We start from the raw sequence: 26,665 nt of genomic DNA, 5'->3' as shown, positions 1-26,665 counted from the left end.
TTGTATAATCGTACCACTGAAGTATTTGCAAACTGTTAAAGTGTTCAATCAATCAGTTAGTGAATGCTATTTGTTTTGTTTGAAAATATCACAAATATATTACAAGCTCACACCACTGCATCACGACACGCGGTCTGCAATTTTCGCACGTTTGTTTCCCATTGAAGGTTATAGCACTCAAATGGTTAAGACCTTCCTGTTATCTAAGGCCTGTTAGCCTATGTTTTGTGTCTGTTGCGAGCATGCGTGTATTGGGGCATACGGTGCGTTGCCTTTTTTCAATATTTTTTGGGTTGTTGTTGGTGTTACTTCCACAATGTTTTCAAATGTTTTCTTAAACTATAGACGCATAACAAGAATGACTCTGTCTGTGCTAGTGTGGTTCTGTTATGTTTCCAATGGGACTACAATTCGGTGCAGCAGTGACTACTTCCGATACTCGCCGTTTGGGAGCTGTAGTTCCAGACTCTATATAGCATTCGGAGATTGTGGAATAGTTGTATGGGCTATGCGAGACTAATAATGTGGTTACTGCCATGTCAGCTGAATTTCCCTTGATCATGCCTACCCAGGTCCTGTCCGTGTGCCCGCTCGTTGCCCTGCACGTAGAGCAGCGAGTAGCCGTCGTAGATGAGGCTGGTGCCGTCGGGGCAGAAGGGGACGTCCTGTCCCTGGCTGTGTCTGGTGATGAGGAAGCCGTGGGCCGTGGAGGCCGTGCCCGGTTGACCCGGGGGGCCCTGGAGACCGTCTGAACCTGGGGGTCCGGGGTAGCCACGCTGGCCTGGGGGGGACGGACACCAAGATGAACAGTGAGCTCATATGAATGTTATGTAGGGCATTCACCAAATATTCGAATTGACTCCGTGCTCCTAGATCCAGACTAGTGGTTCAGTGTGGGTCAACTCACCCGTTGCTCCAGCGGGTCCAGAGTCTCCCTTCCTGCCGGGGGGTCCGCTGAATCCTGGGGGTCCCTCCGGACCTGGGTCTCCAGGTCCGCCCTGGGCACCTGGGACCAGAAACCAGAGTGAGTATAAGGAAGGACTTTTATTTTACTCCACACTGATATCAGTGTCGTCGCTGTTTTCGGGTTCCCTCTAGGGATGGGACGATAATCGTTATTATCGTTTATCGTGATTAAAAGACACTCACAATAATCGTATCGTGGAGATTTAGATTTATCTTGAAATGGGACCAATTCACTTTTTAATTGCCAAGCTGCAAATCCGGTACCATTTAAACCCTCTATAATTTGTAAAACTGACCTGGAAATAATGTACTTGGTACATTTTTCACTCTCTACCAAATCTCTTTGCCAAAAAATGGGTGATCTACAAGCTTGTGGATCTGCTATATTTTGGCAAATGTTCCGCCCCAGGATAATGGATGTTGGGGATATTTTGATTATAGTGATAATATCGTAAATCGTAATCCCCAGTTCCCTCCGAGGTCACCAACCTGGACCACCCTCGCGTCCGGGACCGCCTGGACCTCCTCTGCTGCCGGGGAGACCCGGCTGACCTGGGGGTCCCCGCTCTCCTTTCACCACGATGGGGGCAGCAGCAATACCGGGATCACCGGGCATACCTGGAGGTTCAAAGACGACAGAAAGAGAGCGTTAAAAGAAACGATTACCAAGTATCTGTTTGAATTTGGTTATAGTTAATCGTGTGCATATAGTGTGTGTGTGTGATCGAGGAATTTAACTTACTATTCATTCTTTTACTAGATAATAGTATTGACTTAAGTGCAATATCTAAAATGCGATAATACAGATTACAGTGCGAACGTAACTATAACTATTCATTGAAATACGAATATTTGGCCGTACCCATGGGTCCGACATCTCCAGGATCACCGTGTTGGCCAGGAGAACCAGGCACTCCAGAGTCTCCCTTGGCACCTGAAACACATACACGCCATGGGAAGGTTACGTTGAAACTCCTCCACAGGTGACTGATATGCTGCATTAACCACATGGACCCTAGTGTCCCTGTTCTGGGGCAAACGTTTGGCGAGGCTGATAATACCACTACTGTTGCTGCTACAGTACTGTTCATCTACTACTACCACTATCCCTACTTCTAATTGATGCCCGAATGTCTGTCTGTCTGCCTGTCCGATGACTGTCTGATATACGTGCATGCTGACATCACTGATTCTAAACAGTGCCCAAATTTGTAGATAACTGACATCACTGATACCGCCGCCTGTACTGCGCATGCGTCCCCGCTATGGTAACAGCCGCATGCTGAAACAGTAGCCCACATTTGGAGATGACCTACATGATACGTCTGGGTTCTCCAACATTACTTCTGAGACTCCTACATTCAATCCCTCATATACTTTGCAAACCCAAACAGCACATTATATATACTAGAAGCTGGGCCGCCCTTCGGGCGGCCCAGCGTCTAGTCGGCGACCTGGCCAACTCGGGAACGATGTAAATAGAGAATGAATGCCCCGCCCTTTAATGCAAACCCCATTATACCTGTTGTCATAGGACCTGTTTTGACCATCTGTTTGCCTGTGTCCATTTATGCCCATATATGGAGATATCTGTATCTGTCTGTCTGTCGGCGTCCATTTTATGTCCATATATGGAGATCACTGCAGATATAGTTCTGGGTCCATTTTATGCCCATATGCCCATATATGGAGATATCTGTCTATTTGCGTCCATTTTATGCCTGCCCCACCCTTTAATGCAAACCCCAATATACCTGTTGTCATAGGACCCGTTTTGACCATCTGTTAGCCTTTGTCCCCACCCTTTAATGCAAACCCCAATATACCTGTTGTCATAGGACCCGTTTTGACCATCTGTTTGCCTTCTGTTAGCCTTTGTCCCCACCCTTTAATGCAAACCCCAATATACCTGTTGTCATGTTGTCATAGGACCCGTTTTGACCATCTGTTTGCCTTCTGTTAGCCTTTGTCCCCACCCTTTAATGCAAACCCCAATATATGGAGATCTCTGCACACACAGTACCGGTTGCGGAAAACTCTGATGTCAGACATCAGCTCCGCATTCGGGGATTCATTTTATGCCCATATCTGGAGAACGCGCGTGCCGGTGGGAAGAACGGTTCTCGAGATTCACATACATACATACACATTCACAGAGATTTTTTGTTGACTCCTGGCGTACGTGATGTCAGAGCCTTTTATGAAGTGATGTCACAATGAGTCAGCGATTGTGCCGATTTCCTCAGGAACAGCCTGATGTTAACAATCAGCTCCGCGTAAGGAGATTCCGAACGTTTCGCGCCGCTTCGGGAAAACCGCATGCCGAGTCGGGCCGAGGCCCGGCACTGCACTCCGCGCCGCAGCGGGGAACACGCGTGCCGAATCTGAAGCCGGTGGGACGAACGGTTCTCGAGATACGCGGATTACAAACAAACAAACAAACAAACAAACAGACAGAGATTTGTCGCATTTATAGATACTAGAAGCTGGGCCGCCCTTCGGGCGGCCCAGCGTCTAGTCGGCGACCTGGCCAACTCGGAACAATGTAAATAGGGAATGAATGCCCCGCCCTTTAATGCAAACCCCATTATACCTGTTTTCATAGGACCCGTTTTGACCATTTGTCTGCCTGTGTCCATTTATGCCCATATATGGAGATATCTGTATCTGTCTGTCTGTCGGTGTCCATTTTATGTCCATATATGGAGATCACTGCAGTTATAGTTCTGGGTCCATTTTATGCCCATATATGCCCATATATGGAGATATCTGTCTATCTGCGTCCATTTTATGCCCATATGGAGATCTCTGTATCTGTCTGTCTGTGTCCCTTTTATGCCCGTATATGGAGATCTTTGTGATTCTGCATCCATTGTATGCCCATATATGCCATATATGGAGATATCTGTTTATCTGCGTCCATTTTATGCCCATATATGAGATTTCTGTCGCTTTTTCAAACAGATGGTCAAAACGGGTCCTATGACAACAGGTATAATGGGGTTTGCATTAAAGGGGGAACCGGCACTGTGTCTGCAACACAGTCGGAGGCACAGACAGATACAGAGATCTCCATAATGGGAATAAGGGACACAGACAAACAGATGGAGGAGGAGACAAACTTAATGCAAACCCCATTATACCTGTTGTCATAGGACCCGTTTTGACCATCTGTTTGCCTGTGTCCATTTATGCCCATATATGGAGATATCTGTATCTGTCTGTCTGCGTCCACTTTATGCCCATATATGGAGATCTTTGACCATCTGTTTGCCTGTGTCCATTTATGCCCATATATGGAGATATCTGTATTTGTCTGTCTGCATCCATTTTATGCCCATATATGGAGATCTATGCAGACACAGTGCCAGTTCCGCAAAATCCTGATGTCAGACATCAGAATCCGAACCTTTCGTGCTGGTTCCAGAAAATCGTGTATCGGGTCGGGTCGAGGCCGAGCACTGCACTACCTGCTGCGGTGGGGAACGCACGTGCCGAATTTGAAATAGGGAATGAATGCCCCACCCTTTAATGCAAACCCCATGAATGCCCCACCCTTTAATGCAAACCCCAATATACCTGTTGTCATAGGACCCGTTTTGACCATCTGTTTGTCTTTGTCCACTTATGCCCATATATGAAGATCTCTGCACACACAGTACCGGTTGCGGAAAACTCTGATGTCAGACTTTATGCCCATATCTGGAGAACGCGCGTGCCGGTGGGAAGAAGGGTTCTCGAGATACGCGGATTACATACATACATACACATTCACAGAGATTTTGTGTTGACTCATGTGGCGTACGTGATGTCAGAGCCTTTTATGAAGTGATGTCACAATGACTCAGCGCTTGTGCCGATTTCCTCCGGAACAGCCTGATGTCAACAATCAGCTCCGCATAAGGAGATTCCGAACGTTTCGCGCCGGTTTCGGAAAACCGCGAGTCGGGTCGGGTCGAGGCCCGGCACTGCACTCCGCGCGGCGGCGGGGAACGCGCGTGCCGAATCTGAAGCCGGTGGGACGAACGGTTCTCGAGATACGCGGATTACAAACAAACAGACAGAGATTTGTCGCATTTATATATACTAGAAGCTGGGCCGCCCTTCGGGCGGCCCAGCGTCTAGTCGGCGACCTGGCCAACTCGGGAACGATGTAAATAGAGAATGAATGCCCCGCCCTTTAATGCAAACCCCATTATACCTGTTGTCATAGGACCTGTTTTGACCATCTGTTTGCCTGTGTCCATTTATGCCCATATATGGAGATATCTGTATCTGTCTGTCGGCGTCCATTTTATGTCCATATATGGAGATCACTGCAGATATAGTTCTGGGTCCATTTTATGCCCATATGCCCATATATGGAGATATCTGTCTATTTGCGTCCATTTTATGCCTGCCCCACCCTTTAATGCAAACCCCAATATACCTGTTGTCATAGGACCCGTTTTGACCATCTGTTAGCCTTTGTCCCCACCCTTTAATACAAACCCCAATATACCTGTTGTCATAGGACCCGTTTTGACCATCTGTTTGCCTTCTGTTAGCCTTTGTCCCCACCCTTTAATGCAAACCCCAATATACCTGTTGTCATGTTGTCATAGGACCCGTTTTGACCATCTGTTTGCCTTCTGTTAGCCTTTGTCCCCACCCTTTAATGCAAACCCCAATATATGGAGATCTCTGCACACACAGTACCGGTTGCGGAAAACTCTGATGTCAGACATCAGCTCCGCATTCGGGGATTCATTTTATGCCCATATCTGGAGAACGCGCGTGCCGGTGGGAAGAACGGTTCTCGAGATTCACATACATACATACACATTCACAGAGATTTTTTGTTGACTCCTGGCGTACGTGATGTCAGAGCCTTTTATGAAGTGATGTCACAATGAGTCAGCGATTGTGCCGATTTCCTCAGGAACAGCCTGATGTTAACAATCAGCTCCGCGTAAGGAGATTCCGAACGTTTCGCGCCGCTTCGGGAAAACCGCATGCCGAGTCGGGCCGAGGCCCGGCACTGCACTCCGCGCCGCAGCGGGGAACGCGCGTGCCGAATCTGAAGCCGGTGGGACGAACGGTTCTCGAGATACGCGGATTACAAACAAACAAACAAACAAACAGACAGAGATTTGCATTTTTTGTTGACTCATGTGTTGTATGCCCATATATGGATATCTCTGTATCTCTCCGCATAAGGAGATTCCGAACGTTTCGCTTGTATGCCCATATATGGACATCTCTGTATCTGGAGATCTATGCATAGGAACATCAGAATACGTAACCATGGCATTGTATGCCCATATATGGATATCTCTGTATCTCTCCGCATAAGGAGATTCCGAACGTTTCGCTATGGAGATCTATGCATAGGAACATCAGAATACGTAACCATGGCATTTTTTGTTGACTCATGTGTTGTATGCCCATATATGGATATCTCTGTATCTCTCCGCATAAGGAGATTCCGAACGTTTCGCTTGTATGCCCATATATGGACATCTCTGTATCTGGAGATCTATGCATAGGAGATCTAACGTTTCGCTTGTATGCCCATATATGGACATCTCTGTATCTGGAGATCTATGCATAGGAACATCAGAATACGTAACCATGGCATTGTATGCCCATATATGGATATCTCTGTATCTCTCCGCATAAGGAGATTCCGAACGTTTCGCTATGGAGATCTATGCATAGGAACATCAGAATACGTAACCATTGGCATTTTTTGTTGACTCATGTGTTGTATGCCCATATATGGATATCTCTGTATCTCTCCGCATAAGGAGATTCCGAACGTTTCGCTTGTATGCCCATATATGGACATCTCTGTATCTGGAGATCTATGCATAGGAGATCTATGCATAGGAACATCAGAATACGTAACCATGGCATTTTTTGTTGACTCATGTGTTGTATGCCCATATATGGATATCTCTGTATCTCTCCGCATAAGGAGATTCCGAACGTTTCGCTTGTATGCCCATATATGGACATCTCTGTATCTGGAGATCTATGCATAGGAACATCAGAATACGTAACCATATATGGATATCTCTGTATCTCGCCGCATAAGGAGATTCCGAACGTTTCGCTATGGAGATCTATGCATAGGAACATCAGAATACGTAACCATGGCATTTTTTGTTGACTCATGTGTTGTATGCCCATATATGGATATCTCTGTATCTCTCAACATCAGAATACGTAACCATGGCATTTTTTGTTGACTCATGTGTTGTATGCCCATATATGGATATCTCTGTATCTCTCCGCATAAGGAGATTCCGAACGTTTCGCTTGTATGCCCATATATGGACATCTCTGTATCTGGAGATCTATGCATAGGAGATCTATGCATAGGAACATCAGAATACGTAACCATGGCATTTTTTGTTGACTCATGTGTTGTATGCCCATATATGGATATCTCTGTATCTCTCCGCATAAGGAGATTCCGAACGTTTCGCTTGTATGCCCATATATGGACATCTCTGTATCTGGAGATCTATGCATAGGAACATCAGAATACGTAACCATATATGGATATCTCTGTATCTCTCCGCATAAGGAGATTCCGAACGTTTCGCTATGGAGATCTATGCATAGGAACATCAGAATACGTAACCATGGCATTTTTTGTTGACTCATGTGTTGTATGCCCATATATGGATATCTCTGTATCTCTCCGCATAAGGAGATTCCGAACGTTTTGCTTGTATGCCCATATATGGACATCTCTGTATCTGGAGATCTATGCATAGGAACATCAGAATACGTAACCATGGCATTTTTTGTTGACTCATGTGGTGTACGTGATGTCAGAGCCTTTTATGAAGTGATGTCACAATGAGTCAGCGCTTGCGCCAATTTCCTCCGGAACAGCCTGATGTCAACAATCAGCTCCGCATAAGGAGATTCCGAACGTTTCGCGCCGGTTTCGGAAAACCGCGAGTCGGGTCGGGTCGAGGCCCGGCACTGCACTCCGCGCGGCGGCGGGGAACGCGCGTGCCGAATCTGAAGCCGGTGGGACGAACGGTTCTCGAGATACGCGGATTACAAACAAACAGACAGAGATTTGTCGCATTTATAGATATATATATATATATATATATATATATATATATATATATATATATATATATATATATATTCGAACGGGCAAGGACTAATTGATTATTACTATTGATACCACAAGACTGTAAGAACTATAAGAACTACTAGACTACAACTATGATTAGAACTAGCTATTGCTGCTCCCAATAGTATGACTACTACGACTTTCCTTTTTTCTTTAGTTTACAAAAGTATCGTGTTTGTGTTTGTACCTAGAAACAACAGAGCATTTTCAGACAGGGATTTGAAACAGGAATTTGGCCGTTGACATTGGGAACTGACCTGGGAATCCGGGAACGCCGGGCAGTCCGATGTCTCCCTTCAGACCTTGAGGACCAGGAGTTCCAGCACCGCCCTAGCAGTCACATGACACAGGGTCAGAGGTCAGCACAGTCACATGACCGGCAACGTTGAACGTGTCTTTTCCAACCCGAGGTTAGAAGAAGACCTTTTGTTGGCCATCACAATTCAGTCCAACGCTAAGGTACTGTATATCGTTGTTGTCGGGTGGAAACCTTGTATGTCCAAAACCGTTCATTTTGTATTTATCATCTAAAAAGAATTACCAAACTAGTGAAAACAGCCGATCTACAAGCACACAGTGCTTGTAGATCTGCTGTTTTCACTAGTTTTGTGCGACGGTCTTGTATGATGAAGCAGGGCTTTGCTTTACCAAAAAACATACACATTTGAAACTTAGATACAAGGTTTCTGCCCGACAGTGACGATATATGACTATTATTATTTATTTCTATTACAGTGCCAATAAAGTAATTAATTTGACGGATTAACAGTTCAAGAAAGATGTGTGTGTGTTGTCCTCAATGTAGACATCACAAAACACGTTTGGAATAGAAATGTTTCTCTCAGTAACATGATTCATTCCCTTTTGAACATTTGCTGGGACTTTTTTTAACCCGGTGGCTCAACTCTCCTTCTTGTGTGGAAAAGAGAATTGATTATTAAGCTAGTTTAGCAAACAAATTAGCCATCAATCAGTTTATTATAAATTGTTTGTGAGTGTCTCTTACAGGGAATCCAGGACTACCCAGCTCTCCCTTGGATCCGGGGAAGCCAGGCTGGCCGGGAGCACCGGGGATGCCCTTCTCTCCTTTGTGACCGCCAGCGCCTGCGGGCCCGCGGGGACCCTCTGGGCCCTGAGGACCTTCAAAACGCACAGAGCAACAGTCAGGTACAGAGAAGTGATGCGCCGTCCCTTCGCCGCACACTACAAAAATATACTTGACAAATCGCAGTCGTATTCTGTAGGGCAGTGGTTCTCAACCTCTTCAGGCCGTGACACCCAAAATAATCATATTTTAACTGGGGACCCCCCATCCTGACGAGCACTAAGAGGTGAGGCATTACATTTTGTATAACACGGTTCTATTGGGAAAAAATCCGATCTACATGCTCACAACGCCTCGCATTATAGAGGAACAATTTCTGCCTCTATAATATTTGACAATTTGGCAAATGTTTAATTTGTCATTTTATAGGTATCAAAAAGTCCTCAAATTGTCACTTTAGAAATGTGCAGATAGCCTAAACTTTATGCTGGTTTGTTTACTGTTGAGTGAGAAAACAATGTTGCACATTAAGCTAATCATCTGGGGACCCCCCCAAAAAATAAATTGGGGACCCCCCCCTGGGGGTCCCGACCCACAGGTTGAGGACCACTGCTGTAGGGTTGTTGTTATTCACTTTCATTTCAGACAAGTCTTGAATTTATTGGGATAAATAATCTTACATCGTGTGGATAAGGTGATACATTTCAAATGAAAAAAATGCTTGCTCTGTTATTAGTGAGGGTGAATGTCTCAATATCTTGCTACATAATGTATATTCACTGATAATCAACATCTTCTATTTATCCCAAATGATCTAGCCACATAGATTATTTAAAATCACAAACATCACATGCAATAGAATCTAACAAGGATATTCATTTGGCAATGTTTCATTGTAGGTATATGGTCTTCTAACTAGCTAGGCTCCACATTCACACAAAGAACTTTACACTTCACATAACACAATATTCACATGTAATACAACAAGGCGACAATAATGCAAATACAGTGAATTCTGTGTATTTGTGTGGTTCTGGGAATGTGTTATGTATAGTCTTGTTTGTCTGAGGTTCATCACATGTCCTGTGGGGCAAAACGGGTTAAAAAGGAGGAATCCTGAAGTTAGATAATTCTTGATCCCAACAATGACACAGTACAATGTATTTCTGGTGTGGTTTCATTTCATAACAATGAACAACACTTCCAGTATCTCTAAAGCATAAGGGGGGGTCGGGTTGCTACAAGGGTCACAGTCTATTTTCAATTCAGTCAATTGAGAAATTAGATTTTCATTCAATTGAAGTTTTTAGCAATTGTCAAACATATTAAGAAAATATAATTATTATGTGAAATCCAGGTTCACTGAATTATTATTACACAAACTCCAATTTTATTTCAGTTTGGATTTCGAAAGGAATTAACTGATTGTGAATTGACTGTCAACTCCTCTGTAGACATTTCAACGGGGTGTAAATGTCATCGTCACCTTTTATGCCTAAAATTCTTCAGACCAAATCACGCATCAATGTACCACAACACAACAGCAACACATTAACTATGTTAAAACCCCAAATACCAAATTAAATAATGTATCACACAACATAACAGCAATACATTAATGTTGTTAAAACACTGAACCCCAAATCAAAATCATGTATCACAACACAACGGCAATACATCACAACCATCAAACCATTGAAGTCTAACCTGAAGGACCTATGTATCCCAGAATTCCCCGGGTTAGCAGGGCCAGGTTGACGGCACAGGTTGACAAAGAAAACAAGAGGTTTAGATGAGAGCAAAGGGTTAGCATAGCAACACAGTCACGCTAATCAAAGACAGGAATGATGTTTCTGGACAAATGTACCGGTAACTGAATAATGACTAACATTAGCTTCCTTTAATCTACCATTTTGTTATAAAAACGATATGGTATGCACAGTATACTGATTGCACCAAAATCTATGATCATAGAATTGATGAATTCAACAACATCATCATTTGAGAAATCAAATGACAAATACATTTTAATCATTTAAGATTTGATACAAGTTAGTTTTCAGTGTGCTATTTGTGGGTGATTCTTATAGATTTGTGAGTTTTCACTAGCATGCCAACATCTTAACTTACAATATGGTGGGTAATTTCTTTAAAAGAAAACAGTATGTCCTAGAAGTATAGTCTCAAGCAAAAGTGCTTACTTTTTCAAGGGTGCGTTTTACTACCATCGGAGAGCAGAAGAGAAGTGATAGAGAGTAGCAGTTAGGGAAAGGTGCAGTGGTCAGAAATGAATGACAGGCAGAAAATAGTGACTTGTTAGTAATTCTGATCTGAAACCATGTCAGTGTAAAACCAAGGATACACTGTAAGTCTCTTAGCTCAAGACTCTTTCTTATTAGAAAGTGAGAGTTGTAGAACAGTGTTTCTCAAACTTTCTCACTTCAAGGTCTCCCCTTAACTCTGACAGTGCACAAATCGGGTTCATTTGGTTCCATTTGTACACTGTCAGAGTTACAGACTTGTATGGGTCAATTTAGACCCACATAAAGTAACCTAGAGAGTCCCTGAAATCCACTTTGAGAACCACTGTTGTAGAACATTGTGAGGTTAGAAGGTTGGTGTTCTAGTTATGAAATGCCAGTTCCAGAACAGTGCGGTTAAAACAGCTCTAGAGGTGAACGTTCTGGAACAGTGTGGTTAAAATGACTCTATTATGTGTCTAGAACAGCAGCTGATACAAAACAAAAAGCAGAGGTCTCGGACGCCGTTTCTCTGACCTGCAGGACCTGCGGCCGTCGGATGTGCGAGTCATCACACGAAGGGGCGCGGCCACACCACATTGGGTGGGGCCAAGCCAACAGGAAAGGAAGGCATTATAATAGTCATGTCATCATTTTTATTGCTCCCACTCCCACCAATAACACTCCATGTAGGAAGCGTTTCACAGTGCTGGTGTCCTACTGGTCTCAGCTAGGATACGCTTTTTAATTAATGATATACTGTGGCATGCTACAGGTTGTTTACTTCACTAATTGTTCTTTTTGAGGTCATTGAGGCAAAATGCTACTGTTCCATTCCTTTTAAAAGAAAAAATGGTGATAAAGGGACACTTGCGCATGATATACATACAGTAGTGTTTCACACGACACAATCATGCCCTCATAAATACATACAGTATTTTTGCCACACCATATACTGTACTGTATATCTCCTCTCATCAAAACAATGAGATTTAGGTTCAAAATTAAATATTAAGACCTGCTTCATAATTTTGTTAAACATATACTGTACACACTAGTGTCTGACTACTGTCTGAGCCCAGTTGTTCCAGCACTGTGTTGGGACTAGTTCTGTGACGTGTTTGGAACAGACATGGTGGCCATGCAGGTGACTGATCGCTCGCTCCGTGACACAAAACACATCCAGAAAAGCCAGACACAAACCCACAACTTTACTGACAGGACTTTGGAGAGAACTCGGTGGGTCCTTTAGGGACACCACAATGTTTTACGTACAGACAATTGACTATTACAATTAGTTCTAGTTAAAAAGTCGTAATGATTTGATCAATCCTAACGGACCTGTGTCTCTAACGAAAGCTTAATTGTTTTTAGATATTCCCTGAAAATGAACCTCCTCCAAAGTCCGGTAGAGAAGTGTTGGGTCTGTTTCTGGCTCCACTGTTTAACACCAACATTGTCTCAATATGAACCTACAAGACCACACAAACACAGGACGCACGTTACACTGACTGACCAGTGACCACACAGGTAAACGTTCTGAAATGCAGGTACAATACATGCACACACAAAAACACACACAAATAGACACACAGACACACTTCAGGGCTGTGGAGAGATGGAGAGATTACGCGTTCCCTCGTGGAACCGAGGGAGTGGGGTGGGGAGACAAAGAGGACGGATGGCTGAATGGATGAAAGAAAAAAAATAAATGAAAGAAAAACAGGAAAAACACTGTTAAGGGGAGAACCCATGCTCTTTTTGGGGGATGTGGTCAGAATCCCCCCACCGGTGAGAGACAGTGATTGGTGCGTGAATGAAGCGCACCCCAGCATTTCCTGTTGGAGGGAGGGAGGGAGGAGGAGGAGAGGTGAAGGGGTGGGTGGGGTGCGGTGCGTTAGCGGGACAGATGGCTTTCCGTCCTGGCTGGCGTGCTCAGTGTACACTTGACAACAATGATTGTGTGTGACTCAGTGCTCAGTGAGGTGACTCTTTAAAAACCATGTCCCATGCAAATCAACACATGTCAACATGGAAGGCATTCGCATGGAAAGGGCTGAGGTTTGCTGTCTGGTTTTCAATTGGCATTTGAGGTGTGTGTGTGTGTATATTGCGTCTCCAGCGGTTTCAACCTCGGCTCGCCCGTCTGTGCGTCGATGTGTCTCTGAGCATTGAGCAAGACACAGAGGCTGTGTGTCTATCAGAGTGTTGCTTTTGTGTTTGTTTCCTGGGCTGAAAATACAAATCGCTCTTCTAAAAACGCTCATCGAAAGTTTGAAAATATTTAAAATCTCTGCGACCAGATAAAAAAGAAATGCCAACAGGCATCAGAAAAGATGCTTAGCTCCTTGCAAAACCGCTGCTGTTTCCCAGTAAATTAAAAACGCCCTGGTTGACAAAGCCCCCTTACGCCCTAAAAACCCCCCACTCTGTGCGCTCATCAAAGCTATCGGATCGGTTATCCGCTGGGTGAAGCCTTAAAAGTAATTTGCCGTCTCCAAGGGACCAGAGAACCTCTTTCACCTGTTTATTAAAACCCAATGGTATGGTCACTTTTACAGGTATTTTCCTGTAAAACCCAATGGGCTATTTGTTAATTGGCTGGCCCAGTTGAGGCCAGGAAAACCAGACAGCAACATCAGGCCAGTGGAACAGGGTGGTGATTGCCGCTATCATTCCATCACGTACCTCCTCTTCCTGGGGGACCTGGTGATCCTTGGTTTCCCTTGGGACCCTGGAGGGCCACGCCTGGAGGTCCAGGAGATCCCATGGGGCCTGAAGGACCGGGCAGGCCTGGGAAGCCTCCGTCTCCCTTCGCGCCTGGGAAGCCTGGGTTGCCGGGAGGGCCAGGGAGACCAGAGTCACCCTTGGCACCTGGACGGAAATGGATGTTAGAAAGTTAGAAAAGGACAAATTAAGACAAACTGTGACACCTGTATCATCGCTGTCGTGTGGACACTTCGTACGGTACGTCCAAAACTGTGACCTTTCAGGGAATGGAAAAAATAACCTGTGTTAGAATAGATTTAGTGTACTTGTGTCACAAGCTCTTGTAATACGGTTTAATATTTATAAAGTTTACAGAGACACTTAACCACTTTCACTCTCATAAGGAAAAAAAGAAGAAAGAAATATCGCAGATCTACAAGCTGACAACGCGTTGTGAGCTTGTAGATCATGAATTTTTGTTGGTTTGTGTGACACTCTTGTAAGACGAAATGGGGCGTTAATTTATGAAAGATTGTATAGGGATAGGGATACACGATTTCCTCCTGACAGCAATACATATGGGAGCGCATCTATTTCAGATGTGTTGAAATTGAAGCGAGGCATTATACAGCACAATGTGTGTAACTCACCTGGCAATCCTGGGAGACCAGGGGAACCTGGACCACCGAAACCTGGCAGACCTGGAAGAGAAAATTAATCATGGGAAATGTGAGTTTTAAAACATATCGTACATTAAATGTCAAAGTAAAAGAAGTAGTGCCTAGAAGATTTACCGTATGAATGTACACAGCATGACTGATAATACTGCAAAAGCCATTGAACTAACTGTACTGTAGCAGTGGGTTTAACTATTAGCTAAAATGTTCAGTTACAGTATAATCAACGCTTAGAAATGGTTATGTGTAATAATTCCTACAAAAGAAACAACATAATAAACAACATCGCGAGGACTTAATTAATATACCGTCTTCCTTTGCAGACACTTTCAGAAATCATCATCGCTAACCTGGGTCTCCTTTGATTCCGGCCGGTCCGGGGATTCCATCGCGACCTGCTTGACCCTTGTCTCCTGGGAACCCTGGCCCTCCGGGACGTCCCGGTTCTCCGGGTCTACCGGGACCGCCGTTGAGACCCGGGCCTCCGGGACCGCCGTCCAGACCTTTTGGACCTGGGATGCCGGGAGAACCTAAACACAAGGAAGATGAAACCAAATCACATAACCATTTCCATCCAGGTACTTCCCTGTGAATCGTGACGTATCGCTGTGAATCGTGACTATCGCTAGGGCTGTCACGATTACGACATTTTACATGACGATTAATTGTCACTCAAATAATTGCGATTAACTATTTAATTGTGTTTTTGTCATTGACAATTACATTTGAAGTTGCACATGCAGATATGACACGTAACCTAAATACACAAAGAAATTAAGGACACATTTGACAGCTTTATACTTTAAAAAATACATTGATAGTGGAAATAGCCGATCTACACGCTCCCAACGCGTCGCATCGTGACGCGTTGGGAGATTGCAGATCGTCCATTTCCACTATTTTTGAAAATGTTTGAAAATATATGAACATCTTTCATCATGGCAACGATTATGACAATTATGACAAAACAATTGCGCTCATGTGATGTCAAATAATTGCAATTAGACCATTATGTAATACTTGTGATAGGTCTAACTATCACGTTGGAAATGTTTGCGTCTGTTTTATTTGTGTTTCTATACGTCCAGACGGGCCTGTACCTTGGAATCCTGGGAGGCCGGGGTCTCCCTTGGCTCCGGGGCCTCCTGGAAGTCCCGGGAGGCCTGGTCCAGCTGGAGAGCCCTTCTGTCCAGGGGTCCCCGGGAAGCCTGGCTGGCCTGGCTCTCCCTGGGGGGGGGGGGGGATAATGGTATCATTATTGTTATGTAGTGGGGGGTCCCTGCTTCATCTCTCTCTCAGCTAAGGGGTCCTTGGCCTGAACATGTTGAAGACCCCTGGTCTAATCGTTCTAATCAGAAATACTGCCTAGTTCAGCTTCAGCGTGACTCTAAAGTGCTCATCCCTGAGCTTGGTACCTTAGCTCCGGTTGCTCCGGGTGCTCCCACTCCAGCAGAACCGGGGTCTCCCTTGGCTCCGGGGAATCCAGGGGATCCGGGCCCTCCTGGCCCTCCTGGCCTACCGGGCTGACCGGATGCTCCCTTCAGCCCACTTGGCCCTGTGACATCACAGAGAAGATGCAACGGCGATTATGACCATAATGATCAGGTTAGTCAGTGAACTGAATAGGTGTTGATTTGTGTTGAGGGTATCTACTGTAATTTAGTTGAGTTATTTAGTCGAAGTCAAATAGCGTCAAAATAACATTTAAGATAACATAATTTCATTACTTAATAATATGCAATAACCTCCTCTAAAGGTTGTGTTCACTAAAGCTAATGTTTCTTTTGTCTAATTTTTTTTCTTCTCAGAAATCCCATCATCCAATTGTAAGCCATCATCCAGCCAGCCAGCCATTTAGGTTAAGCTGACTGATGTTCATACTTCCTGATTGGTGTGTGTGTGTGTGTGTGTGTGTGTGTGTGTGTGTGTGTGTGTGTGTGTGTGTGTGTGTGTGTGTGTGTGTGTTTGAACCCACCTGGGAATCCCATCTCTCCCATGGCTCCCTTGGCTCCGGGGCCTCCAGGACCCCCTGGGCCTCCAGGAATACCGGCGTCTCCTTTGGGACCTGCACACGACCCGGAAAGCATGTAAGTAAACATTTCATATTTCATAGAATTGTTCCATTCTTCATTCTTTCAGGGTAATTCAGCGTACCACATTCAAACTGCATTTGAGATAGCCTCAAAGCCTCTCTTGTTGTCAGGTGGTTTGCGAGAATAATCCCATACCTTGTGGTCCTGACGATCCTGGTCGTCCGTCCGATCCTGGAATTCCTCCGTCTCCGGGGAGACCAGCGACACCCTTCTGGCCTGGTTGACCTGACAGGCCTGTAGAATAACAGAACGGGTACACATTATTGTGTATCATTATTTTATGCTTTAACTATTGAAAAATAGCAGATATACAAGCTCAGATATACAAGCTCAGCTTGTAGATCTGCTATTTTCGAAAAATCGTGAAAATTTGAATTTTGACCCGATTCTATAAGTGTCTTTTGAATCCTTCTAAGATTCTTTGAAAAACCTATGTTTCTATGTCAGCAATATGGCCAGCCATCGTCAAAGAAAAGGTCCTTTTTCACTCAACTGGAGCTCAGTTAGTCTGTTCTTGAGAGACTACTATGTCAGTGGTTCTCAAACTTTTTCATGTGAAGGAACCCCAAAATGATATGTATTTGGCCACGGACCCCCATCTCAAAATATTTAGTTCCAGGGACCACCCAGAAGCAAAATCTGAGTTACAAACTTTCGCTTTGAAAATACATATATTCAGAGATTTGGGTTTCATGGACTTTCATGGACTTTTTTTAAATAGAAAACAGCGTTGTCTGAACAGCGCAAACAAAACACTCAAGATGGGCCACAAATAAACCACCAGGATGCTTAGTTGGGTTGGCATTCAACTGGTATCTTGTAATTCTTCTCCAGTCAGGAACCAGTTCGACATGGTTAGAATGGTTGTTTAATTATGAAGTCTTTAAGACGGCACATTTTGTTTCTAAAGCCTGGAGTAGAAGACAGTCTCAGCTCTTCAAATAGTAGCTTGAGTGTTAAAGTTGGTTATTTGTTTGATCATTGTTTGTGTGAATTGTTATGTCGGTGAATTGTTTTTTGTTAAATGAAATGTAAAAGTGTCCTGTAAGTCCATATGGGCTGGGCTTCCTTGGAAGCATGACACTAAAATAAAGAAAAATCAATCAATCAGGTAAGGTGGGAAAGTTTCGAACCATTCCAAATATATCTAGCGTGGTAGGACCTGTATGGTTTGGTTCTCTCTGACGTACCTGGAATACCGGGTGATCCTCTCTCTCCCTTTATGGATGGGGCAGCGATGCTGGGTCCTGGGGGTCCCTGGACACCGGCGTCTCCTCTTTCTCCTTTGCCGCCTGGGCCACCGGGGCCGCCTGGTCTGCCGGGGAAACCGTTGTCACCTGCACAGGACAGGAGAAGGGAAGACAGAATGGCTTTGGTGAAATCTCAGATTCTTGTTTTAGTTGATCGTTTTAGTATTTCTGAAGACTTTAAATGTGTTAAATGTGTGTGTGTGTGTGTGTGTGTGTGTGTGTGTGTGTGTGTGTGTGTGTGTGTGTGTGTGTGTGTGTGTGTGTGTGTGTGTGTGTGTGTGTGTGCGTACCTTTAGGTCCTGGGAAGCCAGGTCCGCCAGGGGATCCAGGGCCTGCGCTGGGTCCTGGGGCTCCCATTGAACCCATGTCTCCTTTAGCACCTGCAGCCAATCAGGGATGAGAGACGGGTTAAAGACGTGCATTCCAAATGGACGAAACCTCTACACCAAAACGAAAATGGTAAGCCAGTCCGGTTCATAGCCAACTCACTCACTTCACTCTCACACACATGCATGTTTTCGTTTGTTCGTTCATCTGTCTGTCCATTGACTATCTAGTATCTCGTTATCCTGGTTTGTTTTATTTGCTGTGTTAGCTGCACCAGGTTGCATACACAAACTTTGGAAGGCAATGGTAGCCAATCAGGAGGGAATATGGGAAATGGGACAGATCCATGCCATGTCGATGACATGACTTTAGAGATACTGTGTACCACTTTGTGTGATTTTAGGGCAAAATCTGTAGGAGCAGTGTCCAAAAATGTGTTTTGCAAGAATAAGCCTCATGGTGGCGCTAGAAGAGGGCCATGTGAGAAATGAGAAATGGGGTGGGGGTTGTGGTTTGGCAGGCAAGGAGTGTGTGTGCAAAGTTTGGCATGGATAGGGGCAACGGTGGTGGAGATATGAGTAGGGCAAATGTGTGACGTGATGGACAGACAGACAGACTGACTGACTGACAGAGAGCCAATGGAGGTTTTGATAGTAACCTGATGCTCGCAATTATACTTTAACCAGAATTAAATCAAGGTTTTTCTATTAATACAGTTGCACAAAACTTTAAACCTAGCATTTACTCCAACCTTGCACTATGTCAGTCAGACTGACACTAGCAGTGTTCATTTCATACTAAAAGTAGGGTGAAAATAAAAGTGACCTTTGTTCACTGAGTAAAGACCAAATAAAAACTAAATAAAAAGGTAAGCTATGATGACTAAATCTAAGACTAAATACTGATACTAAAATATTGACAAAAGACTAAAATGTTAGGGAGGGACTATTGGAGAAGACTAAAAGATAAGTCATTTTATGTTTTGTGGCGCTCGGTTGTTGTGCTCTGAAAATAACAGATCTACGTCGCGCTGTGAGCTTGTAGATCGGCTATTTTCAGCATGCAACCAAGTGTATGATCTTCCATTACGACATCATCAATGGCCTCCAAAATACATTTCTGTAGACAAAGTCAACTGTATATTTAGTCGACAAAAATCTTATACTTGGACGACTATAACTAGACTAAAGCTAAAACCTTTCAGATGACTAAATATGCTAATGACTCAATTACATTTCTAAAACTAAATCAAAATGTGCTGTGAAAATTAACACTGGATAACAGAATGGTTACCTGGCAGTCCGGGCTGTCCGTCCCGTCCTGGGCCTCCGGGGCCTCCGGCGGGTCCTGCGGGTCCCGGGGACCCGGGGAAACCGGGGCTCCCTCTGTCTCCTGGCAACCCTGGAATGTCCAGACCAGGGGGACCGGGGTCTCCCTTCCCTCCGTAGGCACCGGGTTGTCCTGGGGTGGCCAGGGACATGGAGAGGGGTCAGGCTCAGGGAACTGTATTTTACTGTATTTTACACTTACCAGAGCAACGTTTTTTGACATGTTATCATATCACCGTTGTTGGGCAGAAACATCGTATCTCCATATTTCTCATAAGCGAATTTCCGATCTGCAAGCTCTAAACTATCTGCTACTTTAGCTACTTTTGAATTTGGATTCTGAAAAGTAACATACCGTTTTGGACATATGAGGTTTCCACCCGACAAAGACCTTATGAAAGTGCAAGTGTGGTTTTGTAAGAATCAAGACAGTAAAATCAACCAAAACAAAAAAATGTAAATGGCATGCTTACACCATACATTACAGTAACTTCCAAATATGGTTCAATCTAAAAAGAATATGTCATATTTGGAAATGTGTACTGTGTGTTTGTGGTTCTGGAAGAACGCAGAAAGAATATAGATATAAATGCTTTGAAACGTCATACTGAAACATTCAAGTATGTAATACAGTGTAATTTGCGATACCTGGTATTGAGGTACAATACCTTTCTCGCCTTGGAGTCAGAGGGGCCGCAGGTTAGGAAGGGGGGCGTATTTCAGAGCGAGGTTGGCGGGGCATCAGATTAGGTCAAAGATGAGAATGGATGAATGCATTAAAATGTCCCTTTTCATGAAGTGTTAAAATACTCTCAAAATGAACTGTGGTTTGGATAAACTACTGGCTAGGGCTGGGCAATAGGAACAAAATCAAATATCGTGATATACTGTATTTGACCAAATACCTATTGTGATGATGATACTGTATAGTGATGATAATATATAAAAAGTTATTTTACTTCTCTTTTTTTATGTTGTAAAAGTGAGAGTTGCAGATTGACTATTTTTGTTGTTTCTGACCAGGCTTAAGTGATTAAAATCTAGAGAGATATAAAATAGAGACAATTGCCCAGCCCTATGTTATACCAGCATCTATATAATAGGAACACCACAATGACAATACATTTTCAGAGTATTCACACAGGACGGTAATCTGAGAACTCTTAGTGCTGCGGTTAGTTTGGGCTTTCCGTGCACTCTGTATGCAGGGTTAAAGGAGTGACAAAGCTATATGACAAGAGGAACAGTTTGTCGTGAAACATCCAGTGCTCAGAGTTAGTGTGTGGTTCATGCACTCAGGAAGCACATCTTGTGAGGTTAAAATGGTGACACTAACTATTTTATCATTTTTGGTGCTCGTTGTTGCCGTGGTTTCTAAGCGCAAACCGGTGAACTCGTGCAGTGGCGTGAAGTGAAAGCGTGCAGGTGACGTGATCTTTTTTTTTTCAGTGGTTTTTCGTGGACAGAAGTGGAGTTAAACCTTGTCACGAGGTGACAAGGTGTGGTGAAGTTCCCCAGATCAAGGTATGGTTACCAGCCAGTCACTGGTAACCTTTTAACCAGTATTATAAGTCTTTTATAAACATACTCAGAAACTCACTCACACAACCAATCTCTCATACATACAGTACCCCAGTGGTTTCCAAACTTTTTTGTGACCAAGGCACACTAATAATGATATATAATTACATGCCCAGAAAAGGGATGCACACTCAGTTGAAAGTAGATAATTAAGCAATATTACACGAGTGGGTGCGCATTACCGTTAGCTGCAGGAACGAGGCGACAGCCGAGTTCCATAGGCAGGTCTGAAGTGCAAACTGTCCAGCGTAGCTACTTAGTGCTGGGACAGGACAGCATGTGATTAGACCTGTGTTGTTATTCGCACGCTTAGAAAGCTATTTCAACCAATCGAATTGCTTCCTCGGAACTACCTGTAGTATAATATTGTAATACTTTTTATGGTATAGAACTTGCCTCTGTATTGGTGCCCAAAGGATACTGAAGGTACAGAAATCATACGTTTTTGTATATTCATATGGAAGTAATAGCGTGGTTGTCACTAAATCACAAGGCACACATGGACTCATGGTACACTATTGTGCCTCGGCACTACTGTTTGGGACCCCACTGCAGTACACAGACACACACTACACTTTTATAACTCTCACACGCAAACCTTGATCAACCCAAAACACATAATCTATAATGTGGACACACCAAAGTGACATTCAGTGCTCTTTCCAACCACCAACCAGACCTCTAGCTTTACAGTATCCACCTCTACCAAGACAGGACTGCTGAACATTGGGGTAGCCGACCACACACCCAGTTCAGACACCATTCCAGAGTGCTCATACAGTAGAAAGGTGTGTATCCATGCACATATAACTCTTTGGTGACTTTCAATAATTCAAGGCACATAATACTGTAAACACAAGATGACAACCAATGCAATTGCACAAGCTACTGAACTAGTTCGATAAGCTAACTGCACAAAGCAAACTTTGTATGCTCACTGTAAATCCTGACTAGCGTCAGATGTAATGAAATCATCAATCAAAATGTCCAAGTCAATATTCTATTGATGTTAATGATATAATCATAATATACACCTGACATGCATGGCATAACTCCTACCCTGCACCTAGGGCTGTCACAATTATTACATAATCGTCTAATCACAATTCATAATCGTCATAAAATCGTTTCCATAGTGGAAATAGCAGATCTACAAACTCACAACGCGACGCATTGCGACGTGTTGTGAGCTTCGTAGATCAGCTATTTCCACTATCAATGTTCTTTTTTAAGTATAAAGTTGTCAAATATGTCAGTAATGTCTTTGTATATTTAGGTTATGTGTCATATCTACCATGTGCAACTTCAAAGCCTAAAAGCCAAACAGAAATGTAATTGTCAACGACAAAAACACAATTAAATCGTTAATCGCAATTATCTGAGTGACAATTAATTGTCATGTAAAATGTAATAATCGTGACAGCCCTAACTGCAACACAATCCCATTATGTAATTTGACTCCAATGAAATGTGCAAGTATTTATGTTTTACATCTATGCAGTCACACAATTGTTTTGGCAAACACCAATAGTCCAATCTTTTGATATAATATAAATACACTTTGAAACCTTACTTTATTACGCTTGAATTATTGTGTATTTTATATTGTATTCTCATCTAGCCAGACGTTCTACCTGGGTTGGCTGCTACGTGCATCCTTTAGCTTTCCCTCTCATTAACATTAACACACTCCTCTGTGGGTTGTCTTACCTGGGGAGCCCATCAGGCCTGGGGGTCCGGGGGGTCCCTGTGGTCCCTGGACACCAAGCGAGAGGCCTCCTGGTGGTCCACGAGCTCCAGGAGTACCAGGGATACCAGAGTCACCTGAGGAGATGAGAGAAAGTGAATGTAAGACTCTTGTTTTTACATGTAAAGTCATACTGTAAAAGAGGGGTCTTCAACAGGGGGTCTGCACCCCTAGGGGGCCCACGGGGATACAGCAGGGGGTCCCCGAAATGTTATATATGGGGGTTTTTTTAAGAGAAAAAAATAATTTGTCTTTGACATTGGTTCTCAGTACGAGGTAGGGCGGTCCCTGCTCCATCTGCCCATGAGTTTGGGGGTCCCTGGCCTGAAAACGTTGAAGACCCCTGCTGTATAACATTCATTTTAGTGGTTGTAGACAATGCCCTCCTGCCTAGCATTGGGTAGGAGGAGCCAGACTGGGCACTTGAGTGATTAGTAAAATGAGTAAAATGGTTGGAACACACCTGAACTGATTGTAGAAGGCCTTTAAAAGGCACCCATTCCAGAGTGTTTGAGAGAGGCATGTAGTCATTTTGTTTGTTTCCCTATTAATTTATTTCCCTAAGTTTCAGTTTCCTATGTTCCATTTTCCTGAGTTCCTTTGATGCATTATTTGTACCTCCATTTATTAGTTTTTGATTGGATTTGGATAGGATTTATCATTTGTAAGTTACCTTCCCTTATATGTATATTGGTTGATTGTTGTTTTCCTTGGTTTGTAGCTTAGAATCATCACCATCACCACCATCGTCAACTCACCATCATTGTTCCACTGCCATTTGCCATATTTAATAAATATCTAGACTCTTTTATCTATCCCATTGGTCTTATGTATACTCTGATAGGTACCCTGATGCCTGAATATACAACATTACCCAGCAGAGTTAGCAAACCTAACAGTCTTTTATAGTGGTGTTTTTGGTGACACCTCTGGTAGCTCCAGGTAGTGTATGCCAGTGGTTCTCAACCTTTTCAGGCCGTGACCCCCGAAATAATCATATCTGAAGAGAGTTGAGGAATTTTGTATAACACGGTTCTAGTGTGAAAATAGCCGATCTACATGCTCACAACGCCTCGCGTTGCGAGGCGTTGTGAGCATGTAGATCTGCTATTTTCACAATTTCTGCCTCTAATATTTGACAATTATAATTATATGTTTAATTTGTCATTTCAGTATGTTTTTTTTAAAGAGAAAAAAATGAATATACAACATTACCCAGCAGAGTTAGCAAACCTAACAGTCTTTTATAGTGGTGTTTTTGGTGACACCTCTGGTAGCTCCGTTGTCATTACAGCGTCAATAATGAATACACGGAGCAATTACAGTAGTACAGGAAAATAAAAGCTACAGTAAAAGGTCCGTGCACGGTGCAGGACACACACGCACACACACACACATGCATGATCACATCTCTGCCAACATCACATTGACAGGAGCTGAGAATACCTTTAGCTCCGGGACCGCCGTCGAAGCCTCCTCGTCCAGGCTGACCGGGGCTGCCAGGGAAACCGGGGTCTCCCTTAGGTCCAGATAAACCTTTACCTCCGGGGAACCCTGGGGATCCAGGAGGACCGGCCTGTCCCACACCAGGCTCACCCTATAACACACACACATGTGTTTACTAATGTTTTACTATCGTAATTTTTCACAGATTTATTCCATTGGATCCAATGCAATCCGCCAACTTTAAAGCCCCTTTTCTCTGAATCTATGCTTTACTGGAAGCGACCAGCCTCTATTTGCGGCAAAATAGACAAAAACTGTGCTTCTAACATTAGCGTTAGGCTAGCTGTAATGGAAGCTAAATCCATGCACCTCAGCAGGAGTTGGCGCCATCTGGTGGTTGCACTAAAAGGGAACTCTTTTAGCTGCAATCTGGGACTATATATGAGGTGGCGGAAGTATATGTGTATTCTGAAACAATTAATGATTGTAACTAAAGAGCCTGCGGCTCGTGGCACAACCCTGAAACAGTGGTAAATCAGCCAACAACCCACTCCCTCTCATGGTAAATGGCTTACATGAATTAGCTTACATCTCAACACATATAAATAGTGAACAAGTAATCCATTCACATTGACAGTACATAATACAGTACATGACCATATCATAATAATAATAGCACCTTGGATCCTGGGAATCCAGGCGAACCGGGGAGACCGTCCAATCCTGGCCGTCCTGCACCGCCGGAAGGTCCTGGCGAGCCTGGAGTACCTGGGAAACCTGTGGGGGGAGAAGAGGTGAGTGGTTATGATGACGATGCCATTTTGTTTTACAATACAAAATCACTATCCTTTTTGGCCATTGGGTGGTATGACTGACTTTAAGGTTTTAAAGATAATCATTATGTAATTGAAAGGACTAAAATATAAAATGATGCTTGTCCAATAGAAATAAACTAAATTGGCGAAAGTCTCTCTAATGGTATGAAACAAACAAAAAGTGCATTTAATAAATAATGTTTAAAAAATAAAAGTAACAAGCGGAGTGTAGCTTTAATCATTCGAAAATGTTTTCCTGTACTCTTTTACATTTGGACCAAATGTAAAGAATTAAAAGTACAGAAAAAGTAAAAGATATACTTAGCCGTAACTGAGTAAATAACTATATTCTACTACTACCACCTCTCGGGTGAGGTTTAGCATGGCAAAGGTGTAACGGTGGAAAGGGGAGAAGTAAATTAGAGGCATGGAAAAAGAAGAAACAAACATAAGTAGGAACGCGAGGAAGAGTAGCAAGGAAAGGTGGACGAAAAGAAGGAAGAACAAGAGATATGAGAAATAAGTTTAGGAGATGGAGAAGGAGACACGTTTAGGAGATGGAGAAGGGGACAGACGGAGATGTGAAGATGTGAGTTTAGGAGCTAGAGAAGGAGACATTTGAAGATGAGAAGAAGTCTAGGAGGAAGGAGAAGAAGAAGGAGGACAAGGAACAGGCAGAGTCCAAGAGGGCGATAGCAAGAGGGTGCAAAAGACCTGTACTTCCCGTTTCTGTGTGACGTAAGTAGATACCTTTTTAGGAGGCGGAAGCATGTTTGGAGTCTATTCATTTACAATGGGAGAGCTAATGTGAACACAGAGCAAAATAATAGCTCAGAAGCTATAGTCACTGAACTAAATATTGGACCAGATCATCACAAGCCACATAATATTAACAAAATTGTCATACTAAAGTGGCTTTTTTCAGCGACACAACAACTGAGAAAATCAACTTTATTATTGCACTTTAGCTGTCCCAGCAACACACTCTCGCGGGATCTATAGCACCAGTAAACAGGACGTGCGCGAGATTTGCCATCAGAGCCGGCGCCGACTTAGGAGTCTATTTGTAGGATTTGTGTACCATGTCGCACTCTAGTGGATCCAATGAGGATGAGCTATCTTCATTAATTAAATATCTTTGGCAGAGTGCTGTAGGAGGAAGTAGAGCAGATGAATAGAAGGTTAATTTTACCTTTGCCACCAGGAGGCCCGGGCAGTCCGATACCAGGAAGTCCTGCTTCACCTTTGCCTCCTGGTCCTCCGGGGAAACCAGGCGATCCGGGCCCTCCGGGGTTAC

The 26,665-nt window shown here is 43.7% G+C and overlaps 1 protein-coding gene across 1 annotated transcript in view; it reads right to left on the bottom strand.

Moving 5' to 3' along the window:
• Positions 1–26,665, bottom strand: part of col4a5 (collagen, type IV, alpha 5 (Alport syndrome)) — a gene marked incomplete at its 5' end in the record, with an annotated part of 88,506 nt that overhangs the window by 2,963 nt on the left and 58,878 nt on the right. Inside the window, 20 exons of the mRNA XM_080741568.1 lie at positions 569–781; positions 908–1,006; positions 1,456–1,584; positions 1,829–1,900; positions 8,368–8,440; positions 9,117–9,250; positions 14,084–14,269; positions 14,755–14,805; positions 15,132–15,311; positions 15,882–16,008; positions 16,197–16,336; positions 16,757–16,846; positions 17,010–17,108; positions 18,065–18,211; positions 18,415–18,504; positions 19,745–19,912; positions 23,071–23,184; positions 24,554–24,704; positions 25,233–25,330; positions 26,561–26,665. Of these exons, the coding sequence (XP_080597694.1) occupies positions 569–781; positions 908–1,006; positions 1,456–1,584; positions 1,829–1,900; positions 8,368–8,440; positions 9,117–9,250; positions 14,084–14,269; positions 14,755–14,805; positions 15,132–15,311; positions 15,882–16,008; positions 16,197–16,336; positions 16,757–16,846; positions 17,010–17,108; positions 18,065–18,211; positions 18,415–18,504; positions 19,745–19,912; positions 23,071–23,184; positions 24,554–24,704; positions 25,233–25,330; positions 26,561–26,665 (2,466 nt within the window). The remainder of the gene's footprint in view (positions 1–568; positions 782–907; positions 1,007–1,455; positions 1,585–1,828; positions 1,901–8,367; positions 8,441–9,116; positions 9,251–14,083; positions 14,270–14,754; positions 14,806–15,131; positions 15,312–15,881; positions 16,009–16,196; positions 16,337–16,756; positions 16,847–17,009; positions 17,109–18,064; positions 18,212–18,414; positions 18,505–19,744; positions 19,913–23,070; positions 23,185–24,553; positions 24,705–25,232; positions 25,331–26,560) is intronic.

Source organism: Nannobrachium achirus, assembly GCF_963921795.1.
Source record: "Nannobrachium achirus genome assembly, chromosome: 14".
NCBI lineage: Eukaryota > Metazoa > Chordata > Actinopteri > Myctophiformes > Myctophidae > Nannobrachium > Nannobrachium achirus.
This window is presented reverse-complemented; position numbering and strand designations above follow the sequence as displayed.